The sequence below is a fragment of the Dermacentor silvarum genome, chromosome 2, assembly GCF_013339745.2.
Source record: "Dermacentor silvarum isolate Dsil-2018 chromosome 2, BIME_Dsil_1.4, whole genome shotgun sequence".
Classification (NCBI taxonomy): Eukaryota; Metazoa; Arthropoda; class Arachnida; order Ixodida; family Ixodidae; genus Dermacentor; species Dermacentor silvarum.
Genome location: NC_051155.1, coordinates 87,161,089 through 87,174,547, shown reverse-complemented (window position 1 = coordinate 87,174,547; position 13,459 = coordinate 87,161,089). Strand labels below are relative to the sequence as shown.

General features: G+C 44.5%; 1 protein-coding gene across 1 annotated transcript in view; it reads right to left on the bottom strand.

The window, feature by feature from the left end:
* The window catches only part of LOC119440202 (2-Hydroxyacid oxidase 1), a 76,108-nt gene that overhangs the window by 16,445 nt on the left and 46,204 nt on the right, over window positions 1–13,459 (bottom strand). Inside the window, exon 6 of the mRNA XM_049661442.1 lies at window positions 6,831–6,964. Coding sequence (XP_049517399.1) covers window positions 6,831–6,964 — 134 coding nt within the window. The remainder of the gene's footprint in view (window positions 1–6,830; window positions 6,965–13,459) is intronic.

The window sequence follows — 13,459 nt, the reverse complement described above, 5'->3', positions numbered from 1 at the left end:
GCTGAGGCGCCGCGTGTGGAAAAAAATGACAGCAGATCCACGAGGTGAATGATGATGAGTGGGCGAAGCTCCGGAGGGAATCATCGGATCTTCCGCTTAAGGGGACGCTAGCACAAACGTGTTAGAAACGTGCAGTACTCTCTAGTAAGGGGGAGCGGCCACAGCGTCTTACGCAGCCATTTACACATGCCGGAACGTGCACCGCGTTTGCCGACGCCATCACATGACTGCTGAGAGATTATACCCCCCGTATTCATAAACGCTCCTCGACTTGAACTTGACTTGCCACCGCTTTGGGCAGCGCGTTCGAAACGCGTTGAAGGTAAGGTGGAGAGGCCACAGCATCTTACACCAGCTTCTTACACGGGCCGTAACGCGCTAGCACAAACGCGTTAGAAACGCGCTAGAAACGCGGCCTTTCGTTAATGTTGGGTATTTATAGCCATCGTGGTGCGTTTGTCCATGTCCGCTTCGTGGCGTAGTGGGATAACGCCGCGCGCTCGGAAGCGAGGGGTCCCTGGTTCGATTCCGCGCTACGGACACAACTTCGGAATTTTTTAACACGAAAGTGTTTTATGCCGGGGTGCACCAAGACTTCACTGACGTATTTCCGTCACGGAAATACGTCAGCTTACAATGTACACGAACATAATACAAAGAAAGAAACCAGAAGAAAAAGTTCCACAAACATGCAAAATTTGGAAATCGAACCCACGACCTCTCGGTCCGCGGCGATAGATCGCCGAGCGTTTAACCCATTGCGCCACAAACGCATTTGCAGAGAGCTACACAGACGCGCCTTATATATCTAACACTCCTCCGTGTACCCGCGCTCTTGCTCGGGGCGGTGCCGCCGCCTACGAGCACAAAAGAGAAGTACTGCATTATGACACTAACGCGCACCGACAGTGAACGCTTCGGTGGTCTCACCACTACGACGCCTCGATGCCAGCATTCGAAGGGACGCTGGCATCAAGAAGCACTACCAACGCCACCTAGGTGGCGTTCACCGTACTCAGCACAGCGGAGCGTGGCCTCCGCAATTAGCTCTGAAAATGTTTCTGAAGTTGATCGCGGAGGCTGCAATTACGACGCGCTGTACGCGCTGATTTGACTCGGTGACGATTCAGTTACGTGCTTTGTCTTGCGCGTTGTATTAGTGTGTCAGTTACGTGCTTCGTCTTTCGCGTTGTGCTAGCGTGTGCAGCGTAGTGCAGCTTCCATATGCACGACGGTTGCTCATGGTCATCGACGTTGGTAGTCGTGATGGAGGAGACGTGCCACCAGGCGTCAGCGTGGGTGCATCAACGCCTAAGGGCGCTTTAGCCACAAAACACCAATATACATTATATATCAATGTGCAATAAACATTACACTACTTCTGTGAAGACACGTTTCACTTTCGTGTTCTATACCGATTCCTATATAAGAGGGATCAACCACATTTTTTTTCTCATTTTTCTCAGACTGGTTACACACTACTACTACCACTACGACGGGGACGGAACGGGTGCCGCTATAAGGAGCTTCGCCCCTAAAATAGTGCGAGGGCGCTGCGAGCGAACTGGATTGGGGCAGAGACGCGCTCCGCGGCATATTCAACGTACTTTCGCTGCGGGCGCCGAGGCCGATTGCGCGTAGTACGCTCTTAAAATAGTGCTTTATTTCAACTGCAAATTAATATTTACAGCATTTTGCCAAACATATATATTTGAGGCATGGATTATACAACGCGACGTCTTCAATTTTGCTGTCGTTATCAAGCGCGTCGTCTGCTAGCGAGCGCGGGACGCCCAGTTTTTCTCGCAGAACCTCTGTGCAGTACGTTTTTTAACACGAAAGTGTTTTATGCCGGGGTCCACCAAGACTTCACTGACGTATTTCCGTCACGGAAATACGTCACACGAACATACACGAACATAATACAAAGAAAGAAACCAGAAGAAAAAGTTCCACAAACATGCAAAATTTGGAAATCGAACCCACGACCTCTCGGTCCGCGACGATAGATCGCCGAGCGTTTAACCCATTGCGCCACAAACGCATTTGCAGAGAGCTACACAGACGCGCCTTATATATCTAACACTCCTCCGTGTACCCGCGCTCTTGCTCGGGGCGGTGCCGCCGCCAACGAGCAGAAAAGAGAAGTACTGCATTATGACACTAACGCGCACCGACAGTGAACGCTTCGGTGGTCTCAGCACTAGGACGCCTCGATGCCAGCATTCGAAGGGACGCTATCATGAAGAAGCACTACCAACGCGTTCTCGCAGAAGCACTACTACGTGGTTTTAATGTTTTAGTTGCTTCGGTGTGCCCATGACTCTTGACGGCCTGTATCAAATGTAGTTTTAGCCATGTGAACTGCTGTTTTTACCACTGTCCTCTAAATGTAACTGGTATCTCTGCACCATGACGGCTACGTTGACAATTTTATTATTGATACCGTGTCATTTTACGCGCGCTTCTTGTTGCTGGATATTGATCAGGGACAATGATCGAAGAAAACAATATGAGAGTGAAATAAACCAGGTTTATTAACTGCGTGGCGCGAAGAAGTACTAATGTGTTTTTAGGTAATTAAATCAAAGGGTACATAGACATATATATCCACGATATATATGTAAGGGAAAAAAATAACAAATCTTCTAAATGCAATAATTGAAAAAGTGAGAACTACCGACCGGAATAAGCTTACGTGTTTGCAGTAACAAACACACTTACTAGTGAATACTGCAAATAAAACTCGAATTAGCAGAAATAGTATGCATAGCAGGCAAAACCATCTTATATATATATATATATATATATATATATATATATATATATATATATATATATATATATATAATGTGTGTGTGTGTGTGTGTGTGTGTGTACGATGCCGAATAGTCGTTTCCGTTCGAAGGTAACGCATAACAGCACTATTGAAGTCTCAAAGGTGATTGACTGCATGCAAGTGAGGACTGTTATTCCGAATGATAGTGCCGCCGGAGAGTCGTGGCTGTTGCGGAAAGGCGCAGTTCCTGAGAGAATTAACGGAAGGGTATTAAAAAGTCCTGCTTAACAAGTTCCTAGCTCTCATATAATATAAGCGCCCCGTTTTGGGGCAGCCTGTAAATCTGCTAACTTGATTCAGACGAGGATTTTTGACAGTCTCACCACGTTTGCAACCCACTAAATCTGGGTGCCCCATGTGGTACCACACTTATCTTCTTGATCGAACGCAACAGATCTGCACATATCTCTACGTGTATGTGAGGCATGCCGTTCCATTGTTTTATTATGGTCGTTATGATATAGTGGACCGGATAACTGAAAGCAGCCGTTTATAATATACAAGCAGCTGAGTTGAGTGGTCATACATTTGGGAACGGCATTACATTTATGTATGAAATATATATGATAAGCGTAACATGTTTTTATCGGAAATAACACTCGAGAATAATTTATTTTACCACTTGAAAAAAGCCGAAGAATGCAGCCACCTACTTTTTTCTCTTTTTTTAATTTAAACAAATTCTTTGGTTTTACATGGCAAAACCACGATATGATTATGAGGCAGCCGGTTTAGTTTGTACCACCTGGTGTTCTTTAACGTGCACCTAAATAGAAGTACACGAGTCTTTTTCCATTTCGTTCCCATCGAATTCCGCGACCTGGATTGAACCCGCGTGCTCAATCAAGACCGTATCAACTATACTATATAGCCACTCATTAGGCTACCGCGCAGGCTTCCTTTTCTTTTTCTTTTCTTTTTTTTTTTTGAAGTATCGACTGGAAAAAAAATCCACGTACGGCTTACGGCCAAATATTAGCATATAGAATGGCCGCTTTAAGCTATGGGATCAAATATCTTTGTACGCATTTTTATATTATTGTCTAATAAAATTCCCCTTTGATTTGATTTAATTAACTAAAACCGTTTTCGGCACTCGAGGTCCGACTGCAATAAATGACCCCTTAACGATTACTCCGCATTCTGTTACGCGAGAAAGGCGAAAATTTGAATGAAATGTTGCGCTGCAGCTTTTTTTTTTTCTATAACAATACTTCCCGTAAATCTGAGGACAAGGCGCCGGATGGGCAGCTATGTTTTATTTGTTTGAAGCGGCAAGCAGGAAGGTTGCATATCTTTCTCCTTCTGCGTTTCGCAGGACCTACTGATGAAAAACTTTATGTGCAGCAATACACACGAGAGATACATGCTGCTTGAAGAACCAGAAAAATATTTTTTTCTCCGAAGGGAACCGTACAATAACAGCGTAATATGAAAGCCGACACTGCGGCCGCAATGCACGCGCAATGACCGAGCGGTATTAAAAATAATAAAAAATAAAGAAAGAAGAGAAAGAAAGTAATTTATTCTTAAGGCATAAATACATGTCATATGCAATTATGAACCCCATTTGAGCGGTCTGAACGCAAATACCAACGCGCGAAGTATTACGAATGACCCTGCCGAGCAGTATCGCCAGTAGTTTCCAACGGCGCGACCTTGATGCGGCCCAATCCACTTCGACCGCAGCGCCGCCCCAGTATTTTTCCACGTCGGGCGCCTCACGGCAAAGCATGCGCCGCCCCAGCTGCTCGTCCCACTCGACCATATTCTAGTACACTCTACCCACGCCCTAAGGAGCTTCGCCCCTAAAAGAACCAGAAAGCTCGCCTTCGCGCATAGCGGTCGCCGCCAGCGTTTTCAGGTAAACTTTACGGTTACATAAGCAACAGTTGCCGGGAAGCGTGAGAGGCAGTCAGGTATCTTTGAATGTTATCGTGTTCCACTCTTGAAGGTGAAGCTCAAGCGTAATCAAAATTTTTCTGCGATTTCTGACTACCCGAAGTGGCGAAGCCATTAAAATGGGTCTGCGACGCCACTTCATTTCTCTTCAACCTCAGTTTCCAGGAAACTAGAATAAGAGTGCAAAATTGCACTAATATGTGAGTGGCCCAACATTGGATGCCATGACTATACCTTATTAATTTCATAGATGGCTGGGTGGTTTTTACAGTGGAGCCTTCTTTTTAATTATGACCGTCGCTCTATTTATTGGAAAAGAAGGTGCTATTATATCCGATAGAATATTCCCTTTGAATCCAGAGCTACAAAAGCCACCTAGAAGAGTTTTGCCGCCGGCAGTCATGAAGCACTCTGCCGTGTTTTGAAACGAAGGTACCACAGTGCTTGACCTCCGTGAGAAACTTCATTTTATAATATAGCTTGTTGTCGCTCAAATTGGTTCATAGCCTTCATAATTTCTTCAAGTAAAACAGACATCACGTGGATGGCAACCATGCACTTACACAATCGCAACTAATTTCCCTGCCAGAATCACAAGAATATCAAGAATGCGCGAGCAAACGTATCTTGTAGCATCTTGTCTTAAATTAGGAACTAGGTGATCTAAATAACAGCAAAATGAAATTAACTAGTCAACACTAATCTTCTTTATGAGTGCATGCTTGCGTCGCGTTCTTTAAGTGATGTCTTCTTTCGCGCACCTGGTAACATGAACACAATTTCATTTACAAATGCACCACATTCCGCGGCTGAACACGGTTAAATATTGGTATGTCACACTTGCTTGCGCTATGATGCGAATAAATAAATGTTTAATATTTTATCCGTGGCATTTGTTGTGCAAGTGGAGGAGAGGTCCTAGTTCAACATAAGAGTGCTATTGCATGACTGCATTGCCGTCGTTCCTGTAGATATTTTTTTCCCTGAGTGGGTCACGATTCATGTGGTGAACGGACAACAGATTGTGCAGCTAGATGTGCGAGTCGGAATTTCGAAGTCGGTTTGGGCAGAAAAGCAGTTCCTATGCTCCAAATCGTAAGGCTTCGTACCAGTAAGTGCTTGAGGCATATTTTGATAATCACATTGGCCATTAAAGTTCCAACGCCTTCTAAGGCCCACCATAAACTGGAGCTGAAAGCTCCAGAAATGCGGGATACGAGGCACGCAAGACGCTTGGCAACCCTCGCTCGGTAGCCGTCAGATCAGCGCTTCGTAACTAAATGGGCATCGAAGTTAAAAAAAAAAAGTCAGATGCCTTCAAGCACCGTAGTTATGGACTTCTTACACCGTGGTTATGGATGACAATTTGATTGATGTATCGGAACCACGTTTTTGGGAACACCTTTTGAAATTTTCAGCCACGTGGTAATAAAGCTCTGTGTTCCTGGCCAGTTTGTTAAATTAATCGGGTGACCCATTTGAGATAATCAGACTGCCCAGAAACTTATAGTTTTATTACCGCATTGCAGAAGTTTACCAAAGATGGTCATTGGCGCCGAGTGGATATGCGCCCCACTACGCAGGTTACGAGCAACGGGCACCAGGACGAAGGGCGAAGGCCAAGTCGAAATGTTTGGTATATTGCGTTGTTTTCTTGTTCTTTTGCGTCTAGTGTTGAGAGGTAACATGGTCTCAGATTTGGAGGGGCGGTACAGTCAATATAGTGAAGCATGCGGCGGAACGAAACTTTCGTGTTTGGGACGAGCACGCACGCTCTTTCGCTGCCGGCGCTCCTCTTCATGCCAGTGCTGTGACCGCGAGTGTGCACGGTCATGGAGTGAGAGCTGTTCATGTTTGTGCGCGCGTCGCACCATGCTTCTTTAGTCGGTAAGTGAATGTTTACTGCAAACAATATGGGCTATAAACGCTCGACCATTACATTGTGTAATTCTCGAATACTTTTCTATCCCAATCAATGCTTCGTCTTTTGGCCGAGACTGCGACATTTATCGCTTTGCCACGGTAAAAGTAACGATTAACGTAAAATGTTAATCGACAATTGATGCATTGTATTGCCAGTATCACGCACTGCGCAGTATTCCTTTCACTACGATGGGCAGCGCGGTGACGCTTCGTAGCCACTCAAGGCACTTCCAAGTAGCGCCGGCGTCCCAGAATGCTGGTCGAGCTGCTTCCATGCCCCACTCATCGAAGTTGGGACAGCTGCGGATAAAAAAGACGTCACTGTTACCACTTGCGCAGCCTCCCACGGCCTCTGTAGTGCATATCTTCTAATCTTAGAAAGGTCATATAGTGAGGCTTTAGAAAGATTGCGTTATTTCTTTATTAGCTTTCCTTTCATGTCAATAAATCGGTATGGCTACTTGCGTGATCTTTAAAAAAATCTAAAAAGCAAGGGTGCATATTGATGCCTAAAACAATGCAAGAACTCAAGAACTCCGAACATTTGCTATTGTCAGTGTCGGCGTTTTTTCTATCGTTGGGTACTTGGGATACTATCAGGTCAAGCCATCCTTCTTGAGCAAGGCGCGGCATGTAATGCCATGTGCATGCGATGGGATGGAGCTGAGACTCAAATATACATTCACAAATTCATAACTCCGTGTCCCCCTTATCAATAATTAACACTGCCTGCGACAAATGTACCAAAGGCAGAAGCTCATTTAGCTGGAAATCTTCTTCGGACAATTTAGCAGCAAAACTCTAAGCCTGAAATCGCATCGAAAATTAGTAACACATGGTGCATAAAGCGTTTCTCACCAAATAAAAATGCATAAGACTACCATAGTACGAGCATGTACGCGTAAACTATACAGTAATGTATAGTTTACGCGTACAAGCAAAGCCAGCTAGCTCATTTTCGGTTCAGTTAGCAGTCGTCTGATCGCTGAAAGATGTGATGTGTTGCTTTGCAACCGATATAGTCTAGGTTCGAAGAAGCCAAGGGACTTGCGTTCGGTTCAGCGCGCTCTGAATTGTAGCAATTGTGTTGACACTGGCGACAATATATGTTCAAGTGAAAGACTCGCCGAAGCGAGTCTTCCACCGGTCCGTTAGAAAAAATGCCGCTCGGTACATCCCAGCTGGAACGAGCAAGAAAACGAAAGTTGAATTGTCATAATTATGGGCATCGGAAGTGATGCCTAGACCTAATAATTTCATATAAGAGTGAAGCAATCTATTTTGCTCATGAACGACATGTGTTCATTTACGCACATGTGATACAATTTCATGCAAGAACAGTTCACGGTCCGTCCAGGATGAATAGGAAATTGCACCAGCAATGCAGTGGAAGAAGTCGCGAGAAATTCCTCCTGAGTGCCAACTGCGTGATAACATGCGGGTGATGCATGAAGTGCCCCTGGGTTCTGTCTGCGGTCAGCAGGCGTTAAATGACTGTAATGACGGACAGCGAATTGTGAAGCGAGAGCGCGGATAAGCCCCGGTACCGTCCGTAGGGCATACGTCGGCGTCTGATTTTCGCAGTTGGTCTCCTCCCTGCTTTACAACGAACAACTAGTGCTCCCACATCAAGACTGCTGCTTCATTAACATCGTTCATTGCCAAAACAGTTTATCAACGCTTGAAGCGGCACAATGCTCGAAGTTATTCCTGCCAGCTCCGCGTAGTTAGTGATGTAAAATTTGAGAAAAATTTGAAGGCGGCAAAAAAAGCGAAAAAAGGTTTTCTTTTTCTGGAAACTTTGGACGCACCTGAAAAAATAACGTTACCTTCGTAGCATACGGAAGTAAGAACGATAGCAGTAAAGTACATGCAACATGTTTCCAACACTTATGGCAAGATGTTGATAATCTATGAGGTAATCTATAATCACTCCTTTATTTGATACGAGATTCTGGGTAGCTTTCACAATTCTCATTTGCCATCCATGAAAGCTGCTATTTTGCACTCTTAGGAAGGGCATGCTCGCATATACTGCCTTGTACCATTCCAGAACATTGGGTTATGGGATTGCGGATGCGATATATCCGCTACCTGGTCAATTACATGTTGCAAGTTCACCATACCAAAAGCAAGATCACATATGTAGGGGCCTTTAAACTTGCGGAAGGGTGAGAAAGGAGCAGCCATAATTAAGTAGATTCTCAAAGGCGGCACACTTGAAGCAGTTAACTTACTTTCGTAAAGTCTTCTTTCGGTGTTTTTCTTCATTGTGCGATCAAATGTTTTGTAACTAATTACCTCCTCAGAACTCTGGTGCCTGTACGTGTGGCCTCATGAATTCAAAATTTATATTTCGTATTTGTGTCATTAGGGCTTTAGATAAGTTAGGTTTAGCGTGCAATTTCTTCAGAACGCAATGTAGTCCTTCCTTAATAAAAACAGTTCACTATAGATCCACGCAAATGCTATTGAAGACCATGACATCTCGGATAAAACACGGTGGAGAACTTCAGGATATCGCAATTAGTCAGACTTTCCCCTTGCGTCTTTTCTGACTTAAGTTTCCTCCTCACGGTAAAAATAGACCTTTCATCTTTCATGGAGCAATATAATTAGGCTAACACTGCTTATTTAGCATTTTTCTCAATTGTGTCTGTAAGGATAAACTTTTACGGTTGTTCTAGTTAGTGAAATCTAGTTAGTGAAATTATATGTCCCAACCAACATTTCGTTTACTCAGATGTCAAAAAAAAACATCTTCAAATGTTCGCTCAATAAGTAAATCAATCCGAATAATAAGGCCAGACAGCTCGCACTTGGAAGATGACCAGAAAGAGGCTTCCATCGAAAATGAAAGCCGAGGCAAACAATAACTTTTTATTGATGCTTACCTTAGAATAAGAATAAAACCGAGGCAAGCATTTCTCTTGCAGAAAACAGATATCGGCAGCAAAATTTCTAAATATACAGAGAGGGAGGGCGTGCGCCATCTGTGCCACAATGATTAAAACTCAGATGCAACTATTATAGGATGGTGCACTTGGTTTGACGACAAGAAACACCAACGCAGAGTAGGTACGCAAAAAAATTCTGCACAGATTTGCCAATACTTTGGCTCACATGCACTCCGGCACAAAGTTGACAAAACAACACATTCTGCTCTGCTTACTTATCAAGACGTCCATTGGCAGACTATGCAGGACGTCACAGATAATTTACAGTGGCTACTGTTATATCTTTATTAACTAAGCCGGTAGCTTGCGACATACCAGGGTTACGTAGTTACGCGTTATAACTTCGTCAGAGGTGTAGGCGAGGCTCTGTCCGCCACACCGGCCACACAGGTTCTGGTTGCCAGCTGCCCGCAGTCTGCACTCAAACCCACAGGGTTGGCAACACAGCTGTTACCTACTAAAAATGATCGAATGCTGTCATGAGGACGTCTTGAGGATGTGCTCAAACCGTACAAATAAATTTGATAAGTATCTTTTGAGGCTCATGCTGGAAAGTCGAGAGAACGTCCTAACGTACTGGTGTATACGTCATGAGGATGTCTACAGAATTTTATGGCGGTGTTCGGGAGGGATCTTTGTGAGTAGGAGCGTTACTGGGGCTGTCCTCCCTATTGTTTTGAATCGTAAGAGTTCGGACCCTCTGTCCCGCGATAAATGACAAATGTGGCAACAAAAGATGCAGATGCAGCACACCACCAGGGTCAAATAATTTACACCAACTGGATGAAGAACATGTCGCCTGAATTTTGGTACTCACCAAATTACAGCCTAAATTTCACATGATTTACATAAATGAACTCCAGTTTTTTCGGTAAATTTACCACTTTGTTATTTCCCTGCTTTTTATGCCCTGAAAAAAAAGCGAGATAAAAAGTTTATTTTCCCAGGATTCCTTGCTTCTTTTTCCCAGCCCTCACGCTCTATATGCAGTGCAGCAAAATAGATATTTTGAACAGCAGAAAGTTGAGCTATTTTGCAGGCATTCAGGTTAGACATAAAGCTATGCGTACAAACAGGGAAACAGGAAGACGAAAACGACGCTTGTGTTCTCCGTTTTCCTCTTCTTTTGTCCATGTCTGCAAGCCTAAGTTTTAATTTGATTAGCTTTCTTTGCCTACTTTCGCCATGTCGAGCGGGCCTATCTATCTATCTATCTATCTATCTATCTATCTATCTATCTATCTGTCTATCTATCTGTCTGTCTGTCTGTCTGTCTGTCTGTCTGTCTGTCTGTCTGTCTGTCTGTCTGTCTCTGTCTGTCTGTCTGTCTGTCTGTCTGTCTGTCTGTCTGTCTGTCTGTCTGTCTGTCTGTCTGTTTATCTATCTATCTATCTGTCTATCTATCTATCTATCTATCTATCTATATCCATCCATCTATCTATCTATCTAGCCTCTTACGGCGGCTCAGTGTCCCAAGTTCTCCACTAGCTCGGGCCACTAGGCATGTGTCTGTCTGTGGTCGCGATGCCGTTGTGATCGTTGCATCGTCCGCATTCCAGCTTCGTCATACGCCTTTCGTCATGCCGTCGTAGTCATGACTTCTATGCCAGCCCTATCGGCCAAGTTGTCTATTACCTTCTACGACTATACGTAGGCACTCATGGTCTTGATGCCATTGGGGTTGTTGTGTCGTCGCCATTTCAGCGTCGCTATCCGACTTTGATCGCGCTGTCGTCCTCACATCATCTTCGTCAATACTCTTCATCCATTCGTTGCCATACCGTCGGCTGGAAGCCCCGGCGCTCATTCCATCGTCGCGACCCCCAGCCTCTTCCTTCGACTCTCGTCATGCTGTTGTCGCCATGCATGTCTTGTACACCGACCCAGTATCCCAATTTGGCTGACCGCCTGGACCACTAGGCAGGTGCTCGCGGTCATGATGCAGTTCGTGGTCATTGCATCATCATCATTCAATCTTCATCGTCCGACTCTCGTCATGCCCTCCTCGCCATGCCACCTTAGACATACGGTCGACGTCTGGTCGTCGTCGTCACTGCAGCTTCGTCATCCGATCCTCGTCATGCCGTACTCAGGATTGCGTCGTCGTGGTGCAGTCGCTGTCATGCGGTCATGCTCATGGCCAACTTTGGTTGTGAGTGGTGGTGGTACCATTTATTTAGGTCCTGAAGAATCTTCACAAAATGGGTCGATACCCGAGACAGTGTACGTAGGTCTCAAGCAGCCCATGCAAGGAAGTCTCAGAATGACCGCAAGGATATTTTAAATAAATGTGCCTTCAGGGTTACGATGTGTCGCTACATTTTCGATGCTAATCGCAATATCGCCGACAGTCATCGTGAGATGTCTTGTGGTGGAAGTTCTTCTAACATGAATATATAAGCTGTGTCAGGTAACTGGTACTGACAACTGGGCTAGAAGGATTGCTTTCTCATTTACATGGTCTCATTTTGTGATCCACACAATCGTTCGGGACAGCGGGCAACAAAGCAGGGGCGTTGCAAGCGCGGTAGGTGTTCATTCCTGGTTGTCTTAATTAACCTGTGGATTTCGGCGCACTGTACACAACGGGTAGGAGACATGCGCGCCATGCAAACCCTGCACGTACAGTGTAACATCAATAAAATATTTATGCAACCTTTTTACGTTCCATTTTATTATAGTATACTTTATCACGCTACACTCACCAAATAACACGAATTTCTCATGGTCGACGTAGTGTACAGCCAGTAATCGTGTTAATATTAGTAAAGTTATGAAACAACATCGGAAAATTCACATTTTTTATCTATCAGTTGTGACCGAACCATAAGTACAACCAATCCAAGAAGCGCTCTTAAATAGTAAAAGGGCCATATGGCAAATAATGGTGTTGCCTTTTTATGCACCAAATTGTTACCCTGCACTGCCTGGCACAGTAGGGTCAACACTGTGTCAAGTAGCAATTTTCCGATAAGCCATCGTCCAGCAGAAATGATGGGAGGCTACAATGACGTGCACGGAGAGCACTACAGAGCCAAAGGTGCTTACACAAGACAGACGTTCTCATAAAGTGAAAAAAGTACCTTCACTGCCTTCTGAGCCAATGACCAGTGCATCGCTAACATATGGCCCTGTTAGACACAGTGTTGTTGTGCTTCTGGGGGGTATACTTACACAGGCCACTTAGTCTCGGGGGCCTTGAAGCATGAAGGTTTATTATTTTCCTGATATTCACTGAAACTTCTGGCAAAGCTCAAATTGTAAAATTCTGTCTGCTGCCGCAATCTGCACATTTCCGTGAAACATTATAAAATTTTATACGCGAAATCAGTTCTGTCAGCATTTTCCAATGCCTCTCTTCCAAGATATGCTTACTGCTTTTGAGTAGGCCATGATTCGTACGGCGGTAATTTGTGCTGCTGCGAAGTGAACAGCTACGTCATATGTGACCAAAACAATGCTGTTCACGTAGTAGTTGTCTTGATATTTGAATAGCGACAAAAGTAAAAATTATACTAGCAGCTTCCCTTGGGAGAAACAGTAACATAGTTTAAACAGCACGCATTTCACGGGGTATGTTTCTCGCCTATTTTTCTGGGCGGGCTTATTGTGGATGTACCATTCGCCATGCGCTAAATCGGTAAAGGAATGAAATTTTGAATGGTTCGAATCGTCGAATTGTTCTTACCGACCTTTCACCATACTGATAGATTGCGTAAAGAGAGCAGGCCTTTTACCCGTGTGCATTGTTTTCATGTGTTTGACAGATATGTCACGAACCTGTTCTGACAGACACGACGCGTCGTTTTCATATTTATTTTTAATTGATGCGACTGCA